Below are 22,062 nucleotides of genomic sequence, written 5' to 3'. Positions count from 1 at the left end.
TGCTTATCTAAAGTGTTCCACTTGCCTCTGGCAGTTCCAATTTTGTTCCAATGGACAAGCACCCATTAGAATCACTCTTGGAGTCTTTGAAACCTGGCAAGGCCCATGTCCCAATTACAGTTCCAAAGGCTACAATTTTTGCCCTTGGGACCCCCAATCCAGACAGAATACTAGGTTCTGTGGGTGGACAGAGCAATACATGGAAGCAGAAGTGGCAGAACAAGTTTCCCATCCCACCTGACCCACAAGCACACTGATGCCGTCTGCTTTCCGTGCCTAGACACTGAGTGAGTATGGAAGGCACATCCCACATCTCTGATTTCTGATCCATGAACAGCCCTCCACACCCAGTGGGCAGTAAGGAGACCACACACAGGTTGGTTGGTCAGCAGTGGTTATTGCACCATTGGCAAATATTGAAATGTGTGTACATTAGCGACAACCACAAGGCCAGCAAGACAACCTTCCAGAATACCTGAACTAAGTCCGTTACATTCTTCACAGGACACCCACTCACTCACATACACATACCACAGAATGGAAAGCAATAAATTATTGGTCTCATTTCTGCCTGGGTCCTTAAAAAAGGCAGTTAAAGCACAAAGGCTGTCCAGGCTGTTTCCTGGGTCCTCCCCCTTGAGTCTTCATCCAGGCAGTGGCCAGCCGGTGCTGGAAACCTGGGCAGTGCTTGCTCTCCCTGGGCAGAATGAGCTTAAATAAAACATTTGGCTTATCACAGAAGTATTTACAAGGGAAGTGGCTCATCTGGGCCTGAGGAAAGTTATCATAGGTCCAGGGGTGGAAGTCTGGGAGGGAGGGGAACATAGGCAGCAGACATGTGCTCTCCAGATCACTCTTCAAAAAGAGTGAAGGAACAGCTTTAAGTGAGACCCCAAGTCAGGCTCCTGTAAGCCCAGCCTGACCTAGGGGAAGCATGCCAGGTTCTTCCCTATCCTAATGTGGCTCCTCCCTCCTGAAGGAGTCAGTCAACCCATGGAGTTCAAGGCCTGGAATTTCTCCCTCAGATTTCTCACTCTGCCCTTCTTGCTTATGTCTGCTGGGTCCCTGGGACCTCCTTCCTTGGGCCGGTATTCTGCAGACTCCTGGAAATCTTGGTCCTGTCCCAAGGCCTTTGGTGAGCTTGGTCCCTGCCCATTGCCCTCCTCATCCAACCCCAGAGTGGGGCAAGGATGGGGCCCCTTCTCCATGACAATCACCCGCTGGTTGTTCTCCAGGGTGAGGTCTGCAGTGATATAAAGGGCTGCACCTCCATTCAGCCTGTTTTGGGGCAGAGATCCAGGAGGTGAAAGCTGGGAGGCCTCCCCACCAGTGTGGCCTCTCTTGGCGTTCAGGCTGCAGCAGCGGCCCACTCTGCCAGACACAGGAGGTTCCACTATGTTCTCAGGCAAGGAGAGGCTCCGGTTGACTGGCAGGCCACAAGGCCGTTTGCCGTCTGCCTGAGCAGCCTTGTCGTGAGAGGTATATTTGGAACAGAGCTCTCGGACATCAGGCCAGTTGAAGGTCTCAGTGTCAAAGGGGCTGAGAGGGCTCCGAGTAGAGGGCCGGGACCCGGGAGAGGTGGTTCTTGTGCTGACAGCAGAAGGGCTGAAGGAGAACTGGCGTGGTGAGGTCTCCCCAGCAGGGGAGGGCTTGGTGGGACTAAGCTCCTGGGCCATCAGCTGCTCATAGCTGAGGAGGGACAGCACAGGCCTTCTCCTACCTGTGAAAAGAGAGAACAATCTACCTCAACCACTGTGCAGAAGGTGGAATCAGGAAGGGAGAGCTGCTCGTGGGGACTGGTGTGACAAAGGAGAAATCCCATTTACTATCTGTTGCCTCTTTATCAAAGGGTGATGAAGAAGCAGTGGAGGAAAGGAGTCAGAGGAAGCCATGAGAAGCTTTGTTCTCATCTTGTAAGGATCTGGCCATGTTCCTCCAAGCTCCCACTGCTCAATAGGAATTGCTGAGGGGGACAGGACTGAGACTTCAACTAGGAGTGTAGGCTTGGCCTCAGAGTGCTAAAGAGGCTGTCAGGGTTCACTCTAAACCATGTGGTGCTTGGGGTCCAGCCTTCTCATGACATGGCCTATTTTACTTCCGTAAGGAGCACTAGATTCTAATAGGCTTTTCCACCCCTAGTCTCCCTACTCTATCATACCTTTGCTCCCTGAAAGCTCTCCAGCCTCTTCCTGCAGATAGGGGATGGTGGGGCTCTGCTCATCCCTCTCGGGAGCTGCCTTTTCCCACTGCAGAGGTGGCCTAGCTGACACCGACTTGATGTTCTTAATCCGGAGGCTATACTGGCGGGCCAGCTGGTAGACCTTGTTCTTGACACGCTCACTCACGTGGCTGTCCATCACATGGGAGAGCTGCACAATACGGGGGTGCAGTGGGGTGACCAATTCCCCCTGGGCACCAATGCTCAGCTCCTTCACCAGCTCTTTTAGCTCACGGGCCAGGTGGGCTGGGCTGGGCTGCTCAGTGGGAGAGGCACTTTCCGGAGAGGCAACAGCTGACTCCTCTGTGATGGCCCCCAACTCATGCTCCTCTAGGATGAAGAGTGGTTCTTGCAGCTCAAAGCCATTGGCCTGACTCTGGCCTGGCCCTGTCCGTGGACTCCCCTCGGAAGACTCCATTCTTTCCCACATCTTCACAATTTCTGAAGACGGACGGAACTCAGCATCTGTAACAGGAGCTGGGTCCCCTGTGCCTGACTGGCTGGGTCCTGGGAGGTCAAACAGGGCCCATGAGGCTGGCCGTGAGCCCCCTTGCCTCTTGCACCCCACTGGAACTGCTGGCTCTGGATCTGGCCTGGGAAGGCTGTTGAACCTGGACACAGAGCTACGCACCAGTCCTTTAGGGATATAAGAGAGGCTCTCCCGGCGCCGGATGCTGAAGCCAGCATCATGGTGTTCGGCATTTTCGTAGTAGCTCTTAATTTTGTCCAGCAACAGCCGGTCACGGGTGGAAAGTGCAGACTCCTTCTTGCAGGAAGATCTGTTGGGCTCCAAGGGGCAGCCTGCATTTGCAGATTCTGCTCCATTGACAGACAGGCCATTGTCTGTGGCCACACTTGCATTGATAAACACTTCTGGGGTGGGTGGGGAGCTGAGGGAGTCCACAGCGCTGCCCCACTGGGCCAGGCCCTTCTCACTGCCCTCTAGACTCAGCACACTGCTGCTCCGGCTGACCAGTCGTGGTGTCCCCAGGCTGCTGGACTTGCCATCCTCCAGTGCCAGGCTGCTCCGCCGAGAGAAGCTGCTGACAAACCGCTCAGCGATGACACTGGCCTGGTCCAGCACAGAGGGTGGCAGGAGGCTCTCAGATTCCTGGGATGCTGCCATTTCCTCCTCCTCCTCACTGCTCAAGGCCTTAAGGTCCTCAGTACACTCGGCTACCATGAAGTCCACCACATCAGCTGGGTGGTCCACCCCCAGCAACCCCTGGGGGGCATCGAGCTGTTTTTCTAGGACTTCTGGAGATTCTGGGTCTGAAGACATCTCCTCAGTGCTGGGACCTTCCAAGGTGGCAAAGACCTCCTGCTCAGCCCCAGGCTCAGGATCTGTCTCAACCTGGAACACAGCAAAGAATTCATGTAAGTTGAGGTGGGGGGTCTTACTTCATTGAGACCTGGGGGACAAGAAGGTGATGTGCCTCCTCTGAGGCCAGGTTGAGAGCCTGAAGATTAGGACAAAAGCAATCGGAATCAGCATGACTCAAAAGTAAGACAACAGGTCTTTAAAGAAAAGAACGTCAGGGGTGAAGAGATGGCTTAGTGGTTAAAAGCACTGGCTGTTCTTGCAGAGGACCCGGGTTAGATTCCCAACACCTACATGGTAGCTAACAACTGTCTACAACTCCAGTTCCAGGGGATCTGACACCCTCTTCTGACCTCTGTGCGCACTGCATGACACAGGTGCACTTATATGCATGCAGGCAATATATTCATATAAATAAATAATATCCTTAAAATGCTTATTTAAAAAAAGAAGAAGAAAAGAACGTCAATGTGCCCTTTAATGACCCTGGAGTTGTATGCTAAGCCCATATCCTCACACCCAAGGAAAACATGAGGAATGAGGAAAGACAGCGATACCTCTTAGTAGCAGCCTGCCTGGGAATTATAGGCACAATATGGGAACATACAACACAGCCAGACACTGACCCAGGTTCCCAGACAAGACAGTGGGACTCTATTGCCCGATGTCAAGGCAACTTGGGGTTCTGGGGCTCAAACCCAGGCCTGGGCAACATAAAAGAACATCCCAACTTCCCCAAGTGACTAGGGATTCCATGGGGTTGGGGCCAGAGTATAATCCAATTGTGTACTAGATCACTGTCAGAGGTGAGGACAAGGCAGGTGGGATGGCTCAGTGGGTAAAGGTGCTTGCTTGATCTGAGTCTGATCCCTAGATCCCATAGGAGAACCAACTCCTGGAAGTTGTCTTCTGACCGCCACACGTGCATGCACTTACGCACCTACAACATACACACACACACACACACACACACAAATAATAAGTAAAATAAAATTTTAAGGCAAGGATTCTTGTTCCTGCCTTAGCACCTGTGGGCCCAGCCTCACTGCATATGCCCAACAGATGGTTAAGGAAGGAGGCAAACTGGAGAGCCTTCCTGACTAGCTGGTAATCTGAACCATAAACGGGATGATACGGCAAGTTTTCCAGAGCAGTCTTTTGGGAGAAGGTGAGTGTAAATGCTGAATTTGGAGACATCAGACCTGACTCCATTTGCCCTAGCCCCATAATCTGCAGAGCAGAACTCATGATCTAACCTGTCCTGGCTTTCAGAGCACCTCAAAGGCAGTCAGTCCAAATCAAGACCTGTTGGGAGAGTAAAATACATATAGATTTTGAAGGCTTTGTATAAAGAAAGCATAGAATGTATCAGTAACTTTAATTTGGATCTGTTAGGCTAAATAATATGCTCCCAAAATTACTTCTACCACTTTTCTTTTGACAGGGCCTCATATAGCCCATAAACTTGCTATGTATTTAAGGCTGGACTTAAAACTCCACATCCTCTAGCCTACACCTCCTAGGTGCTAGGTTATAGGCATTTGCCACCACATACAGCTTCTAAAGACTTTTTAAAAATTATTTTTAATTATGTATATATGTGTGTGCATTCATTCGCACTGTGGATATGTGCACGTGAATACAGGTGCCTATAGAGACCAGAAGTGAAAACCCCGCCAGGAGCTGGCAGTTGTTGAGCCACCCAATGTGAGTGCAGGGAACTGAACCCAAGTCCTCTGCAGGAACAATAAAGCATTCTTAACTGCTGAGCCATCTCTCCAGCCCCATGCCCAGCTTCTTTTTAATTTCTTAACATGGTTACTAGAAAATGTACTGGGCCAGTGGCACAACGGATAACACATCTAACTATGGATCAGAAGATTCTAGAAAATTTAAGTTACACATAGGGCCCACCATGTTCTATCCTTATTGGACAGCACCACAGTCTGAATTGCTTACTGATGGTGTCAGAAAATTCATGTTAGAACCTGACACCCACTGTGATAGCATTAACAACTGAGGGTCTTTGGGAAGTGATTACATCATAAGGGTTCTATCCTCTTGCCTCATAAAAAAGAGGCTAAAGGGAGTTTCTGTGTCCCCTTGCTATGAGGACACGACAAGAAGGTGACTGAAGCAGAGAAACAGCCCTCATCAGGTATCGAACCTGCTGGTGGTGCCTGATCTTGGACAGGCCAGTCTCACAACTATGAACAGTGTGTTTCTGTTGTTTATTAAGCACTTGAGCTAAGATATGTTGCTATAGCAGCCCAAGTGGACTGTTGTATTTCTATCCAGTGTCATCCTGGTTCTCAGCCCTGTCTTGGAAGACGGCTGGATCTAGCTCATGATATTCTTCTTGTAACTTTGAAAAAACAAAGGAGTTAGGTCCACACACTCCTCAGAAGCTGCCTAACACTCAGTCTGACACTCGGCCTCTCCAAGTCTCTTTTCCTCTGGAATTGTTATAGGAAATAGAAGGAATTACAAGTTACCCAATTCCATATACACACTCTAAAACATGAGTTACCCAATTGGATAGACACACTCTACCCCTTGGCCCAAGTGATTATACGCATGTTTTAAACACCTAGCATGCTATTAAGGGCATGCCTTTTGTCCTAATCTGGCAGTCTGCCTAAGGGGGCCCAAGGGAAGAACATCTTTGTTTAAATCATTGAAAGGGGCTGTCCATCAAATCTTGCACCTCCTAGGCTGGGAGGGACAAGAGTCCAGGGGGTGAGGAGTCCCTGTTTCACATGCCCAAGGGGACAGCCTGTATCTGAAAGACCTACCTGTTGACCTAAAGATCTGGGTTCCAGGTACCCTTAGCTCTCTCCTTCCCACCTTCTGGCCACTCACCTCTGGCAGGGAGGAGATGGACTCGAAGCTCATCCGCTTCTCTGCACTGGTTGGAGACCGGTTGCTGGACCTTCTGCAGCTCTTGGAGCCTTCAGACTCCCTGTGCTCTTTCCCCTACAGCAAGCACAAATCAGTTGTCAACTCCAGGGCATCTGAGAGCTGGTTCTACTTATACCCAACATAGTGTCTCCTACCCTCTGAAGAAGGGTCTAGGCTATGCTCAGAGCCAGCTCTGGGCCCAAGCCATTCCAAGGCATCCTTGCCAGGTATGCAGCTTCAGAGAAGCCTAGCCCACCTTCCCTTCCAGGGCCAGTGTAGTTGCCCTTCCCACTTAATGGGTGCTGGCTTTCCCCTTCCTCTACCCTGTTAGTCTTGCTCAGTGGGTAGTATGTTGGTGGGTACCCACTCCTGAAGCACTGCATGCCAGGGACTCACCAGGGCGTGACGGTGAGTGAGTTAAGAAGTGCTGATGGCAGGAGGGAAGGAACAGGGTAGGGTGGGGAGGGCACAGGAGAGGAATCTCAGAAGGTCATGCACATGCCAGGCAACATGCAAGGAGGAGGGGAGATCAAAGAGACACCTCACCATAGCACCCCGGGAGAAAAGTAAAGCGTTGGCCCGATAGTGCCAGCAGTGGAGGGCGGCCAGCAGGGAGCTGGCAAAGTCAGCTACCTGCTCCGCCACTGCCAGACTCTCCTCCTCCTCCTCCTCCTCATCCTCCTCTGAACCTGGGTGCTCTGGCCCAGGCACCTTCTCACTTCCTTCACTCCCTGCCAGGTCTTCCAGGGAGACTGGAAAGGTCCGCTGCTGCTGTTCCTCCTCCTCCTCCTCCTCCACTATCTCCTCCTCCTCCTCTTCCTCGAGCTCCTCCCTGGCAACCCCCTCAGCCTCTGGCTGCGGGTCCTGTGCACAAGATGGCTGCCCAAAGTCCAGAAGGGCTCCGGCACTGCCCGCATGCTGTTCAGAGCACAAGAGCCCCTCACGACCTGCCTTGTAGGCAACCTCCCCTCCTGCAGATGGCTGGAGATGGCTTCATACAAAAGTTACTCCTAGACATCCAATCCTAACCTCCTCTGGGGTCTAGTGAGATAGTGAGGCATTTTGTAGTGGGAAGGCTGGGACCTGATTGGGAATGAAGTCCTCCAAAGGGGTCTACATGCCCCAAGAGGGGAAAATAAGAGAGGGTGCAGGCCACGCAGTCTACCCCAGGGTGCTAGGAAGAGAGTATGAAAGGGTCCCTGGGGGCTGATCTGAGCAACGTCACCCACCCTCACTCTATCCAGCCCCTCTTCCCTGAACTCTAAGCCCCCTATTACCTTCATTCCCGATGCTCTGGTTGCTGACATCACCACAGGGCACATGGGGGAGGAGAAGAGACATTGCAATAAACAGGAGAAAGAGCCTCTTCAGAGACACCAGAGCTTCTGGAGAGGTCTCCTGGGGGCTCCCATGCTCCTAGACCCCTCAGCCAGTCCTAGCTTTCAAGGAAATGACTGACAGCTTAGCAGCTCAGCAGAGCTGCAACAGAAGGAGCAGTGTGTTGGGGGCAAGGTGGGGACAAGACCCTCTGCAGGCAGCAGAGGTGAGGCTCTTTTCAAGGGAGGAACTGAAGCTGAGATCCCTCTAGCTTATTCTCCATAGCCCCCCATTAGATTGCCATCTGTTTTCACCCTCCTGCCCCACCTAGGGATCCCTGGGAATGGCTCCTGCTCTTCTCACACACTCACCTTTCTCATTCAGTTGTCTGAGCAGATGTCTGGTCGGTTCTGAAGGACACAAAAGGGCAGAGTCAGTGCAGGCCAGGAAATAGCTGCAGCTGGCCAGAGGCCCAAGCTCACGGCACTGCCGGCCCATCACCAGCTCAAGGTCCACTCTAGCTGGCCCCTAGCGACCTGGGCCTGAGATGTTTCCTCCACAATGTCACTGGGCCCCAACATGGGGCCTGAGCCACTCCTGTTTTTTTGCAGCCCACAGCACACTACCTAGTTCCTGCATTGCCATGCCAGCCAGGGCCTTGACTCTGAAGCCATCTCAAAACAACGGGCCCCACGCTGCCCCCTTCAGAGCCACTAGCCATGTCTCCACCTCAAGCCCCCCTACCTCCCTTACAAAAAGCACATCAGCACAACAGCTATGCCCCACACCAAGCCCCTCAGAGCATGCGGGCTAGGAAGCAGAGGCCGCACCCGACTTTCTACGGCTCTTAAGGCCTGGCATCTCGAATCCTCGCTGCCTGCTGGGGAGTGTTGTGCTGCTGGACAGGGTGTAGCCAGGCTCTGGGGACAGGATACAAAACACAACTATTAGGCTGATGGCGTTATCACTTTGTACCCCAGCTTTTCTGGAGACAGACCTGAGGCAGGAGAGTAAAGAGAAGAGGACCTTGTTTCAAGAGACCGCTCTGCAGAACCCTCAGCCCATCCATTCTCTGCTAAACTGGCATTAAGTACGACACTTAGGGCTGCCCTTGATTATCTATAAACTTGGAGGCATAGGAAAGTCTACCAAGGTTTCTTAGCTGACCTTCAGCAAGGGAACATACTGAAGAATGGTTTTTTTCCTTGAGACAAACGCAATTGGTACATTATCCATATCCATATAGCTAAACGCCTAATTGCTTGTTTGTTTTGTTTTGTTTTGTTTGGAGATAGGGTCTCATATAGCCCAGGCTGGCCTCAAATTTGATATACTACCAAGGATAACCTTCTTAAGAACTAGGATCACAAGTATGCATCACTGTGCTGGATAGCTATCGTTGTCAACTTGACACACCTGGGTAGAAAGAGGGAGTCTCAATTGGGGAATTTCCTACATTGGACTGGCCTGTGGCCATGTCTGTGGGGACATCTTCTTGATTGCTGAGTGATGAGGAAGGGTCCAGCCCACTGTGGGCAGTGCCACCCCTGGGCAGGTTGTCCTGTATTGTATAAGACAGTAGGCAGAGCATGGGTCAGGGAGTAAGTCGGTAAGCAGCATTCTTCCATGGCCTGTGCTCCAGCTCCCTGCCCTGAGTTCCTACCTTGGACTCCCTCAGCGATGAACTCTGACCCGGGAGATGAAAGCTGAATAAAACCCTTCCCTCCCCATGTTGGTATTGGTCAGAGTATTTTGTCAGCAATTGAAAAGAAACTAGGACAATCACCATGCCTGGTTTGCATGCTGCTGGGGATTGGATCCAGGGCTTCATATATGCTAGACAAGCTCTCTCCAACTAAGTTACATCCCCAGCCTCCTAAATGCTTTTTGTTGTTGTTGCTGTTGTTTGTGTGTGTGTGTGTATGTGTATGAACATGTCTGTGTATGTATATGGAGACCAGAGGTCACTGTTGAGTATCGTCCTCAATTGCTTATATTTTGAGGCAAGACCTCTTATTCAACCTGAGCTTACTAATTCCACTAGAAAGGCCTGGGGATTCTTCTGTTGCCATCTCCCCAGCATTGGAATTAGAGGCATAGCTTATATGCAGCTGTGCCTGGCTTTTTACGTAAGGATTGAATACAGGTCCTTGTGCTTACGTAGCAGGCACTTTACCGACTGAGCTATCTCCTCAACCACCCCTAAGTGCTCTTTTTTTTTGTTGTTGTTGTCTTTTTGAAGCAGGGTCTCCCCCTGTAGCCCCAGCTGTCCTGGAACTCACTATGTAGACCAGGCTGGCCTTAAACTCACAGAGATCTGCCTGCCTCTGCCTCCCAAGTGCTGGGACTACAGGCATGTGCCATCACACCGGGCTCACCCCTAAGTGCTTTTAAAGTGAGAACTAGGGACTGCAAGGTGGCTCAGCAGAATAGGCACTTGCTGTCAAGCCTGATACCTACATTTGTTCTCCAGAACATACATGGTGGAAGGAGAAAACTGACTTCTGCAAGTTGTTTCTGACATCTACACAAATGCCATGACACACATACACCCTCAAATTAAAAAAATGCAATAAAAAAGTAAAAATACATTTTAAAATTTTAATGTAATAAAGTGAGAAGTAAAAAAATGTTCTATTTCAAATGAAAACTTATAATCAAGAACAAAAATGGTGTAGCTGGAGAGATGTCTCAGAGGTTAAGAGCATTGGCTGCTCCTGCAGAAGACCGAGATTTGGTTCCCAGCACTCACATGGTGGCTAACAACTGCCTGTAACAACAGTTCTAGGGGACTCAATGCCCTCTCCTGGCCTCTGCAAGTTTGCACACATGGGTGCACTTACATACATATAGGCAAAACACTTATACAGACTAAAAAATTAAATAAATTTTTAAAAAAATTTTAAGAAAGACCGGTGTAGCAGCAGACCACCAGAAAGTGCTGGGTTCTGGCCTCCCTCTGGCATAGGGCTGAGAATGCAGGGGACTGCCTGAGAGCGCCCAGATCCTGCCTCCACATGGTGAGTTATGCAATTTGGGAGTCTTTCGGATAGACCCACTGAAGGGGTGCCCCAGTTGCCTCACCCTGCATCCCTGTTCAGCATGGAAGAAGCCAGAGCAGTCTGTATTCAGATTCCCTATCCGCAAGTTGGGTAACCTCTTCAGAGGATGGTGTGATAAAAATAGGAGGTAGGAATTGGCTAGGCAGTTAGAGTAAAAAAGACCCCAAAGAAAAGTAGCCAGTTTCTTGGCTAAGAGTCAAAATGTCCTTAGGCCTCTTAGCAACATATTCTGTTCCAAAGGCCAAAAATGACAAAAGTATTTGGGAGCTTTTATCTAATCCATAAAGAAAGTGAGTACACAAAGTTTTCAGAAAACAGTGATGGGAAATAAGGGAGGAGTTGGAGGGGAGAGAGTGGGCATGGATTTGATCAAAACACCTTATAACACATGTATGAAATTCTCAATAAATTATTTAAAATTTTTTTTAAAATAAAAAGTTTAATAGCAATAATAGCAATAAAAGATCCTATTTATCTGCCTGACCCTGCTGTCTAGGAGGAGAAATCAAAGACCCTAAGGCCCAGCCTGGGCACTAAGCTCTCAAATGTGGTCTGATTCCTTCCTCTCAGGGACCCCATGGTCTGCTTTTACACACAGTCCCTGAAAATCACTATGTGATCACTACCACATAGGAGGAAGAGGACACTATAGGAAACATGCTAACTTCAGTGTTATGGAAGAAATTTCCTCACGAACACAGGCCATCTCCATGGCAACCCATAGAGCCACCACCACATCTGGCAGCTCAAATTCCATCAGTGGCACTGCAGCACCAGCTCCAGAAAAGGAAAAGCTCAACTGTGGCAGGCACTCTCTTCTAGAAGGCTCCAGAGGATGAAGCATGTCTCAGAAAAATGTCTGTTTTTTAAGAGTTAAAACTAAACTAACAAATCTTTAAAAACCCATCTCTCAGCCACTAAGAAATTTCAGTTCTGCAAAATGGTTCATTTCCTGACCATCCTGGACAGTTAAAGTCTTGGAGAGGGAGGAGTAACTTATTGCGCTACAATTCACATACCATACAATTCATCCATGTAAAGTATACAATCCAATGGCTTTAACTATATTCACAGAGTGTACCTCAGAGCTGAAGTATGTGTGTTTTTCTCTTTGTGGGGGCACTTTTTTTTGTCTTTAGATTGAACCTAGGACTTTGGCAAGCTAGCCAAATGCTGTGCCACTGAGCTACATCTCTAGTACTCAGAGCTAAAGTTCTGCTGCTGTTATGACAGACCATGAATGTTACCATCACTAATGTCCTAGTTAGCACTGTCAACCCTGACATAGCCTCACCTAAAAAAAAAGGGGGGGGGTGGATTTTAATAATTCTTTATCAGGTTGGTCTGTGGGCATGTGTGTGAGAGGTTGTCTTGACTGTTAATTGATATAAGTGGGCCCCAGCCCACTAAGGGTGGTACCATTCCCTGGGCAGGTGGTCCTGAGCAGAATAAGGAAGCTAGCTGAGCATGAGCTTTGATGAGTCATCTAGCAAGCAGCATCCTCCACAGTTCCTGCTGTACTTTTTGGCTGTGAGGTAAGTTCCTTGGTCACAGGTAACGTGCAGAATAGCAAGCAGGTCTGCCTTAAATTCCTGCCTTGACTTCCCTCAGTGATGAACTGTGATTGCCAGTGCTAAGCCAAATAAATCCTGTCCTCCCCTAAGTTGCTTTTGGCTAGAGTATTTTGTCACAGCAACAGCAAGGAAACTAGAACACTGCCATCATCACCTGAATGCTTCCATGTGACAGACTCTTCCAGTGCTTCCTTCCTATGGCAAGGAAGTGGGAATTAGAAGGAAAGGAAGAGAATTATGGAAGAGAGGAGAAATAGAGATGGTCAGAGACCAATAAAGTAACACCCCAATTCAGGGTTTTTAATAATAAAATTTATATAACCAAAACAAGTTCACCCAGGAAAGAGCCACCTGGGATAATACAAAACATTGCAAAAAATATGAAAACTTTCCAGCGACCACCCAGCTCTACCTTTTAGAAGGCTAAAGCCCAAGTATCAATCATAAGTGTTCAAGAAGCCTGTAGGTAGTGGCCAATCAAAAGACCCAACACATTTGAAGGTCCAACCAAGATTATGTTCTCAATCTAAACTCTAATTTTTTGTTTGTTTGTTTTGTTTTGAGACAGCCCAGCTGGCCTGGAACTCACTATGCAGACCAGGCTGACCTCATCTCAGAGAGAATCTGCCAACCTCTGCTGGGATTAAAGGCATACCCCACCACACCTGGTTCAATCTAAAATCTTTTGCTCCAGGCTATTGTAGCATGGGTCTCACTCCCAGACCCTATCTCTGTTTAACCCAGATCTGCCCGAGTCTCAGACTGAATGGTAAGTCAAGTGAAAAGTGTGACGAAAAAATAAAATCAAGCTCCCATCGCTGCAGAGCTAAGAATAAAAGCAAGGTTTTCTCTTTCTAAACAGACGATTCATTCCAATAAATCCGAGAGCACATTAGCAAGCCCAGTCATGGAAGAAAACTCAGAAGAGGAAAATGGAATGACCCAAAGTAAATATTTCCTGTCTAGATTTGGTGCCACTTGGTCTAAGTTATTTTCCTCCCATCCAGCTTCTGCTGTCATTCCAGAACTGGGCTGGGGACTACTCATGATGCCCAAGTGCTAATCCTGGCTAAGCAGCAAAGGAAGGTTTAGGTGGAAGGGATGCTAAGAAGAGGTGCCAAGCCCCTAATGAACAAATATCGCCACACCCCTGAACAGGAGGACTGCCCAGCCCTGGTGGGCAGCAGGCCCAGGGAGGAGATGATCCACAGATGTCCATCAGCCTACTCTGCATTTCTGAAGGGAGTAGCAGTTGTGGCCGCCTATGTTGTTACAGATGATCCCCAGCCTGGCTCAGGGTTCTTTCCATGAAAAGGACTCTTGTCCACACAGCCCTTCTCTTACCAGACTGCCGGCGTCCTTGGCGCACATGGGTAGACACCTCATCCTGGGAGGACCAAGCCTTCTTCAGTCTCTCTGGGCTATAGCGATACCGACTGGGGTCTGTAGCCAGGTGAGAGACAATCAAGCTTTTGGTTCCCTATCAGCCTACCTAGACACTGCCCATACTGGGCCACACATCTTCCATCCACCCCAGCTCTAGGTGGTCTTGGATGCCTCTGGAGGTCCCTCCATCTTCTATCTTCTTACAACTAAGGGCTTCAGGCACTGGGAGTTCCACCCTTCAGTAGGACTGTGTCCCTAGTTATACAACTGACCCCCAGCCCTTGACAAAAAGAGCCTGTTCCTAAAAAAAATATCAGCCAAGGTTTTTCCAAGCTATTACCTGACCTAACAATGTATGTAATTAGGGACCACACAAGCAGAAGAGGGTGACTTACAATAAGAGTCCATTTCCAAGATGGCTTCTTTGGCCTAGAAAGGAAAAAAAACCCACATAGCAACCACTTTACTATATGTTGTGCCTCGTCCATCTAATGGGATAGTCCCAGGGCCATGCTGAGGCCTGTGCATCTGCTGTGCCAACACTCTGTCCAGCAGAGCCAGGAGTAAGAACACCAGCATGCTCTCAGGACCTGGCTAGGAGACACGCTTTCCCTGAACCCCATTTGGGAATATCCTAGGAGCCAACCTTCTGGGGGATGGTGGCATGGTGGTTCTCCAGAATGAGCCTCTTGATGTGGTGAGTCCAACTCCGTTTCTCTTCCACTGTCTTGGCCTGGGAGGGCCCAAGGGAAAGGAACCAGGATTGTTATTTCAGGTCAAAACTGCCTAGCATACCCAGAACTTCACACCCTCTTGGGGCCTCTGTGGTGGGCTTGGAAAGGAGCCTGAGATGATGCCCACTTCACAGATGGGGTGTGGTGGGGAACCCAGAGTCATATGTAGGCGTGCTTGGAAGTCTTGGTTCCCAGCCCTTCACCCCAACCACCCTCACCTGGATGCTATACTGCTGTTTGCTGTGCTTGTAGTGGGTGACGGTGAAGCACAGAGAGTCTCTGGTGCTTTCGATCAGCATTAGCGAGGAGCACTGGGGACAGAGAAAAGGTCAGTTAAGCAGAAGAGAAGGGGACCCCAACCTTGAGGTGGTCTCAGAACAATGGCACTGGTGTCCAATGAAGCAGGAAGGGGCAGAGGAGCCAGGACCCTTGGTGAAGGAGAGATGGCAACAGAGGAGGCAGGGCAGCCTGGTTACCGGAATGTGACCCTTGTAGACAAAGTGATCGCCCCGCTTCTTCGTGATGAGCAGTATCTTGTCAAAGAGGAAGAAAGTTCTCTCATTTCGCACTCGGTGTACACGGAAGGTGGCCTCCAGAACCAGCTCTCCATAGGTGGTAAGGTCTGGTCCCTTCCAGTTGATGAGCAGTGACTGAATCTCCTGCATCAAAGACCCCCCCGCCGATCCCCAGGGTCAAGCCTCATAGTCCCTAGGAAGCTCATAAAGACCTTATCCTGACAGCTTCCCCAGACACTACACCCCTCTTAACTCAGCCCAGTAAGGAGGCCAAATTCCCTCTCCCAAGCCCTGTCATCTCCCAGCCTCCCAAGTCCAGAGCACCTGCAGCCGAACCGCATGCTCATGTCTCCTCTTCATGTCATTGATGTACCAGGCCACACACGTCATGGTGTCAATGGCATCCTCAACTACCTCAAAGCCATCCTCTTCTTCATCAAAATGTTTAGCAATTTCCTGGGCAGAAGACACGGCTCTGAGCAAAGCTAACTCCAAGGCTCTCCCTCGGGCCCATGTTCTACGGAGAAGCTCTGAGCTACCTGGAGTAGCAGGTGGTACTTAAGGATGCGCTGGACTGGCTTCAGCAGGTAGGATCCCAGGGGCAGGGAGTGCTGCAGTAGCTCCTGCCTGTCACGGAAGAACTTGGCCTGCTGCTTGTCACGCATGCACTCTGTCAGGGCCGCCACAGAACTGGGAAGGGAAGAAGTGGGTGTCACCATCTGGGGAAGGTCTGTTTAAGAGCCCCAAACACCAAATGGCCCAGCTGCCCCTCTCTACCACCCAGATACTCACTTGGGGTAGTTGTTACAATACTGGGTGTAGATATCAAACTCTTGGCTCTAAGAAAAAGACCAAAAAATGGTGATTTCAGGGAGTTTCTCATTTGACTGGAAAATATGGTGGGACGAAAGACAGGTTCCTAACCTCTGAACACACTCCATCCTCCCTTCCCCGGGTACCTGCAAAGCCATTTTTTGTATTTGCATCCCATCCACCTGATAGCCCTTGACTCTACCCCAAAATTTCCTTCCATTCAAGGCAAGAGACTTGGACAGAGATCCCCAGGACTCCGGGGTCCCTTTATGTTGAGCCAGGACCCAGCCATTCTTACCCTTTCCACAAAGCAGCTGGCCACAGCCACGGGATCACTATTGCAGCTGTCCAGGTCTCTGAGGAGTTGGCTGGGTGAAGGGAAAGAGGCCATTAGACCCCCAACCTCTGCAGCCTCCTTTGCACTGAATGCCCCTTGCCCACCTCCTCAGATGCAAGACTCAGAGCCAGCCCTGGTGTCATGCTAAGAGCCAGGGCTTCCACCCTCTGAGTGAGCCCTACCCCAAGCAGCACTCACGGAAAATATCCAGCATACCACAAAAACAGGGAGCCAGGGAGACCCATGTGCAGCAAGCAGGAAAGGTCAAAGGGGACACCAGTACCCACCTTGGAAGAGGACACAGCTCCTCTGTGGGCAGGAGTCAAACACACAAAAGCAGAGATTAAAGAAGGAAAAAAAGAAAGGGGCTTACAGAGAGCTCCCACATGGGAGGGTGCAGAAGCAGAAACAGGGTGAGACTAGATGGAACACTTTAGGATATACCAGAAACAGCACTCCTGCCTCCTCCATCTGTCCCCCTCTTTGCCTGGCTGCCCTCCCCACACCTTCCTGTCTTGCCTGCACTCTGCCCTCCTGTCTACACACTGCCTAGACTGCAGAAGGAGCTTGGGGGACGGGTCTTCCCGTCAACACTGCTACCCAAACACTTTCTCCTAACAGTACCCTCTCTGAATGTCTGTGGTCCCATGGCAGCAGACTCAACTTTCCCAGAGTCCCCTGGCCCTGAGGCAGGTCCTCACCAGCGCTCAGTTTTGCCTGGCCTATGTAATCCACTAACAGGTCAGATCTCCAGGGAGTCCTTATGTCTTTTGAGATCAGTGCAAAGGAAGAGAAGCCGCGAGATGTGCAAGATGAGAAAGAAAAAGGAGCCACCCAGAGGAAAAGCACTGGTGTGCAAGGGCCTAGCCAAGAGAGGGCTGGATCAGCCTGGACCCAGCAAGCATGGGACTTCAAATTATCCACTCCCAGAAAGCACATCAGCCCAGCTGCTGCCCTCTTTCCACATAGCACTAATGATGCTTATGCAGGGGTGAACTTCCATTCCCCACCTCTGTAATCAGGTCTCAAGTCCCAGGCCCATGGGTCACAGCCTATGTGTCCACAGACATTCAAAGATCCTCCCTAGGCTGTGAGGTGTGCCTTGGGGCAGAAGGGGCTGCCACACATACCTGTTCAGTGCATAGATGCTCTCTATGTTCCCAAAGAGGGCACTGACTTGCTCTGGTTTCAGAAGCCCAGGGGTGTCGATGATCTTCAAGAGGTAGTCCTATATGGAAAGAGATTTGAGGACCCTGCCCCTCCTGGCTTGATCACCCACCTACCCAAGTCACACCTTCATTCCATATTGCATTTTATAGCTATGACAGTCAGCACCCACTGTGCTGAGCTGGAGAGTATTATTCTCAAATTCACATTTAGTTGGAATGTGACCTTATTAAGAAATAGGGTCTCTGCAGATGTCATTAGCTTTTAAGGCTCTCAATATGACATCACTGCATAGTTAAGGAAACTCTAAGAGCTGGTGTCCTTCTAAGAGAAAAGAACACAGAGACAAAAGTGATGGAAAGAGATTGGGACAATGCAGTCACAGGCCACACACCAAAGCACGCCAGAGAGAACTAGCTAGGTGTGACCGTGGTCGGTAATCCCAGTACTTGAGAGGCAGAGCCAGGAGAATTGCCACGAATTAAAGGCTAGCCTGTCTCAGAAAACTAAATCAAGGGGCTAGAAGGTGGCTCAGCAGGTAAAGGCACACAAGTTTGGTGACCTGAGTTCAATCCCCAGAACCATGTAAAGGTGAATGTCAAGAACCAATTCCACAAAGTTGTCCTCTGACCTCCACATGCATGTTGTAGCATGTGTGTATACACACACACACACACACACACACACACACACACACACAATTAAATTTTTTAAAAATCAAAACAAAAATAGACCTGAAAGGGAATTCATCTATTGCTTTAAGCCATTAGGTTTGTGGCAAGTTGTAGCACAGCCCTAATAGACTCTCACATAGGTCTCACTATCAGGCAGCCACATGTCATCTTTTCCTGTGTGCCCTACAGTGTGAAACACCTCACTCCCACCAGCCCTCTGGAACAATGGAACCTGGGGCTCGGGGCATTGTGCACAAGCCCAAGGCTCCACAGCCATGAAACAGCAGAGTGGGAATATGAATGTGCCTGTAGAGCCCGGTGGTCCTCCCAGTCATACTGAAGTCTGCCCTTTGTTATCACAGGGCCCACTCCCTAGGCACCTATAGGAAGATCTACCACCCAAGCTACTGATGTGGCTCGGTGTCATAGGAATTATGAGAAGTCAACAGCCTCCACAAGGCAGGTCCCTAAGGCTTCTACAGGAGCTCATGGGAAGCAGATAAACTGAGACAGATGTGCCAGGGAGAACTTTCCATTATGTGTTGGTTGCACTAGCGAGTTGGGCTACTGGAAGCCAGCATCCCCAGCCCTTTGGAGAGATGAACAGCCCCTCCCAGCCTCAGCACTCACCTCTACAATGCTGCGCAGGTCCTGAACATACATGCGTTCTGTTTCCACAATCTCCCGCACCACTCGGCCCAGGTAGCTGAGCTTATGGTGAGCAGGGCCTGTCCCTGCACGGCTGTTGAATGGGGAGAGGGGTCCCTTCATGTTTAACCAGCTGCTGGAGTTATTGTTGCTGTTGGGGATATGCCGGCCCCGAGGGGAGCCTGCCCCATTCTGGGCTGAAGCCTCAGAGCCAGTGGGCTCCTCCATGGCACTATGGCTGTCACGAGAGGAGCCGGAGGAAGTAGTGGACGTCAGGCTTGGCGGTCGCTCCTGGCTGCCATCTTGGTGGAGGGCAGTAGAGACAGGCATCCTGGCATTGCTGCCTGGGACAATCACCTCAGGAAGATTCTGGAACAAAACCGACAGATGGGTCAACCTGAGTCTTGGCAGAATCAGAAAGCGGAAGTGAGGTTGCCAGGCACAGGGAGAGGGCAGAATAGGAAGTTACTGTTAGTAAGTACAAAGTTCAGTTTTAGAAGATGCAAATAGTTCCAGGGATGAATGGTATGGTGATAATATGAATTAAAGTCACTGAAGTCACTGAACTACATTTTACAAATAAGATGGTAAGTTTTCAGTTTTGTATATTTTACCACAATTTACAAGAGCCAGCAAAGATGGCTCAGGAGGTGAAAGCGCTTGCCACCAACCCTGACAACCTAAGCTCCATTCCCAGGACCTACGTGGTAGAAAGAAAGAACTGACTCCTAGAAGCTGTCCTCTGAACTCCACACATATACCATGGCATACAACCCCCATAAATAGATGTAATTAAAAAAACAAAAAACAAAAAACATAACCTAAATGCTGAGAAAGACTATTACCTATGAATTCTGATAGGCAAGGATGCTCAAGTAACATTCCTTCTGGATCCCAGCAGCTCCACCTCTACCTTTCCCAGTATGGAGATAGGTGGTCCATACCGGGAAACAAGGACCCAAAAACCTGAGGCCCCAGAAGAGCAGAGAAGCCACCTGTGCCAACACAATTGGTATAGGGTGCTTTCTGAGGAACTCAAAACCCAGTGCTAGAGGATAGAGGTAACTCAGTTGGTAGAGTGTTTGCCTAGCATGCATGAGGCTCTCAGTTCAATTCCCAGCACTGTATAAAACCAGACCATAGTAGTGCACACCTGTAATCCTAGCACTGGAGAAGTTGTGTCAGGATAAGTTTAAAGTCCTCCTCAGCTATACAGTGAGTTCCAGGCCAGCCTGAGCTTCATGAGGTCCAGTACAAAAACTAAAAGACAAACAAGGCCTGCCACTTGAGCAAAGTGCTTGGCCTTTGGCCTTGCAGGGCTTCACCTATAAAATAAGGATGGATACAGCCTACCCCGGGCCTATGTCCTTCTTCTAGTTTGCTTCTCTGTTGTGATAAAACACTGATCAAAACCAGCTTGGGAAGATAGCGTTTATTTCATCTTACAGCATGCCATCATTGAGGGAAGCCAGGGCAGGAACTCAAGACAGGGAAGCAGGAACTGAAGCAAACACCATGGAGGAACGCTGCTTACTGGCTCGCTTCCCCAGGCTTGCTCAGTTACCTTTCTGATACAGTCCAGGCCCACCTGCCTAGGGATGGTACCACCTACAAGAGGGCTGGATCCACACACATCAATTCTTAATTAAAGAAAATACCCCCAGACATGGCTAATGTCAATCCAATGGAGGAAATTCCTCAACTGAAGTTCCTTCTTCCCAGGCATCTTTAGCTTGTGTCAAATTAACAAAAACTGGCCGGGTGTGTGGTGGTACACACTTTTAATCCTAGCACTCGGGAGGCAGAGGCAGGCAGATCTCTGTGAGATCAAGGCCAGCTGGGGTTACAGGGAGACCCTGTCTCAAAAAGGCTAAAAAAAAAAAAAAAAATTTGACTAAAACTAACCAGCACAGTCCTCAAGGGGAAGCAACCGCAACCTGTTGCCGGCCTTCTGAGGATGGTGCATCACAGAAAATGCTCTGCATACCATCAGTATGGAAAGAACGGTAGCTGTCAAAAGTGCATCCCAAGTGTCTGCCTATCAGGGCCTGTGCTGGGGCCACCGCACAGGGATGGGTGACAATCTAGCTCTTTTTAAAATTTATGTATGTATGTATGTATGTATGTATGTATGTATGTGGAGGTGGGGGAAGGGGACTGCACACAAGCCACAACATGTATACGGAAGTCAGAAGACAACTTGTAGGAGTTGGTTCTCTCTACTATGTGGGTCCCAGAGATTAGACTCGGATCACTAGACTTGGCAGCAAGCACCTTTATCCACTGAGCCATCTCACCTGCCAAGAGCTAGCTCTTACAATATTATGACAACATGCAGCCAGCAGGTAATATTCTCCTTAGGACTGCAAACTCTCAGGGCACCAGTGGCGGCATCATCTACCTGAAGCTTTCTGGATACTGTGAGAGATGGAAAAACTGAGCCAGCTTTATCCACTTCATCCCTAAGTACCTAGTGTAGGCAGACCCCTGACTCAGCCGCACCAGGAAATTCCCCAGGGATGAGCTGCAGCTGAGTCTCTACAAACTCCTCTCAACACAGCTGGGCAGCCCAGCATAGAAAGCAGGAAACTGCACCCAGGTGATGTAAACACTGCCTCAGGTGGACTTTATTCCCTGAGCAGATGGTGCCACTCATAAGCAGGCCCATCTGGAACACTGAGTGGGTGGTGACCACAGCCCACTTCAAGGAAAGGCAAGATACCTCATGCCTACCCATGGGGCCAGAACTCACCAGCACTACTTTCTATTTCCACAAGAAAAAAAAGATCCTGGGTACCTGTCTCACCTCTACCGACTCAAGTCTTCTAACCCCAATCTAGGTATGATTCAGAAGCTAACAGATCATACCTAGCCAACAAGCAGGGGCTGGAGTTGTGATGAAACGATTTAGAACATAACTGCCATCACTCCAGTACCTTTGGCACCCTCCTCCTGCTTTTTTGAGCCTCTGCCCTTACCTGGAAGTCAATGCCTCTGAATTTCAGCTTTTGCAGACATTGCTCTCTCTGCTTCAGCATTATTTCCTCCATGCCTGCTCCGTTTCATACTCAACCACCAGGTCTCAGACCAGAAGATCCCCACCTCCAGGAACCTTCCCATATATATCAAACCTGGGGGATGTCAGGTTTTCTCTTCAATAGCACTCACTGTGTGACACTGCAGTTAGTTAGAGACCCAATTCTTGGGCTGTAAGTTACTTAAGGACACAGGTTGTTAGGACCAATTTGGTGATTAGTCTTGGTAAACAGTTTGATGTTTTAATGTTTTTGTTTTGTTTTTCTTTATGAGACAGGGTCTTGTGTATCCCAAGCCAGCCTCCAACTCCCAAGGATAATTTTGATCTCGTCCTCCTGCCTTGACTTCCTGAGTGCTGG

General features: G+C 49.6%; 1 protein-coding gene across 5 annotated transcripts in view; it reads right to left on the bottom strand.

The window, feature by feature from the left end:
* Positions 1-377: 377 nt before the first annotated feature.
* Plekhg3 (pleckstrin homology and RhoGEF domain containing G3) overlaps positions 378-22,062 on the bottom strand; it is a 45,448-nt gene continuing 23,763 nt past the window's right edge. Inside the window, exons 2-19 of one of the 5 annotated variants that reach the window (XM_017802935.2) lie at positions 18,650-19,036; positions 17,309-17,406; positions 16,140-16,209; positions 15,821-15,867; positions 15,568-15,718; positions 15,353-15,484; positions 14,990-15,172; positions 14,732-14,824; positions 14,426-14,512; positions 14,175-14,208; positions 13,738-13,836; positions 8,588-8,677; positions 8,129-8,167; positions 7,718-7,740; positions 7,074-7,358; positions 6,402-6,515; positions 2,159-3,572; positions 378-1,720 (exon numbers count right to left, since the gene is read on the bottom strand). In XM_017802935.2, coding sequence (XP_017658424.1) covers positions 987-1,720; positions 2,159-3,572; positions 6,402-6,515; positions 7,074-7,358; positions 7,718-7,740; positions 8,129-8,167; positions 8,588-8,677; positions 13,738-13,836; positions 14,175-14,208; positions 14,426-14,512; positions 14,732-14,824; positions 14,990-15,172; positions 15,353-15,484; positions 15,568-15,718; positions 15,821-15,867; positions 16,140-16,209; positions 17,309-17,406; positions 18,650-18,997 — 4,041 coding nt within the window. In that variant the 5' untranslated portion in view covers positions 18,998-19,036 and the 3' untranslated portion in view covers positions 378-986. Of the gene's footprint in view, positions 1,721-2,158; positions 3,573-6,401; positions 6,516-6,986; positions 7,359-7,717; positions 7,741-8,128; positions 8,168-8,587; positions 8,678-13,737; positions 13,837-14,174; positions 14,209-14,425; positions 14,513-14,731; positions 14,825-14,989; positions 15,173-15,352; positions 15,485-15,567; positions 15,719-15,820; positions 15,868-16,139; positions 16,210-17,308; positions 17,407-18,649; positions 19,037-22,062 lie in introns of all 5 variants that reach the window. The other 4 variants (XM_017802932.2, XM_017802934.2, XM_017802936.2 and 1 more) reach the window with 4 other exon arrangements.

This window comes from Nannospalax galili, unplaced genomic scaffold, assembly GCF_000622305.1.
Source record: "Nannospalax galili isolate Female #2095 unplaced genomic scaffold, S.galili_v1.0 scaffold285, whole genome shotgun sequence".
In the NCBI taxonomy this organism is placed as follows: domain Eukaryota; kingdom Metazoa; phylum Chordata; class Mammalia; order Rodentia; family Spalacidae; genus Nannospalax; species Nannospalax galili.
Note: the sequence above shows the minus strand (reverse complement) of the source record. Positions and strands in the feature narration are given on the sequence as shown.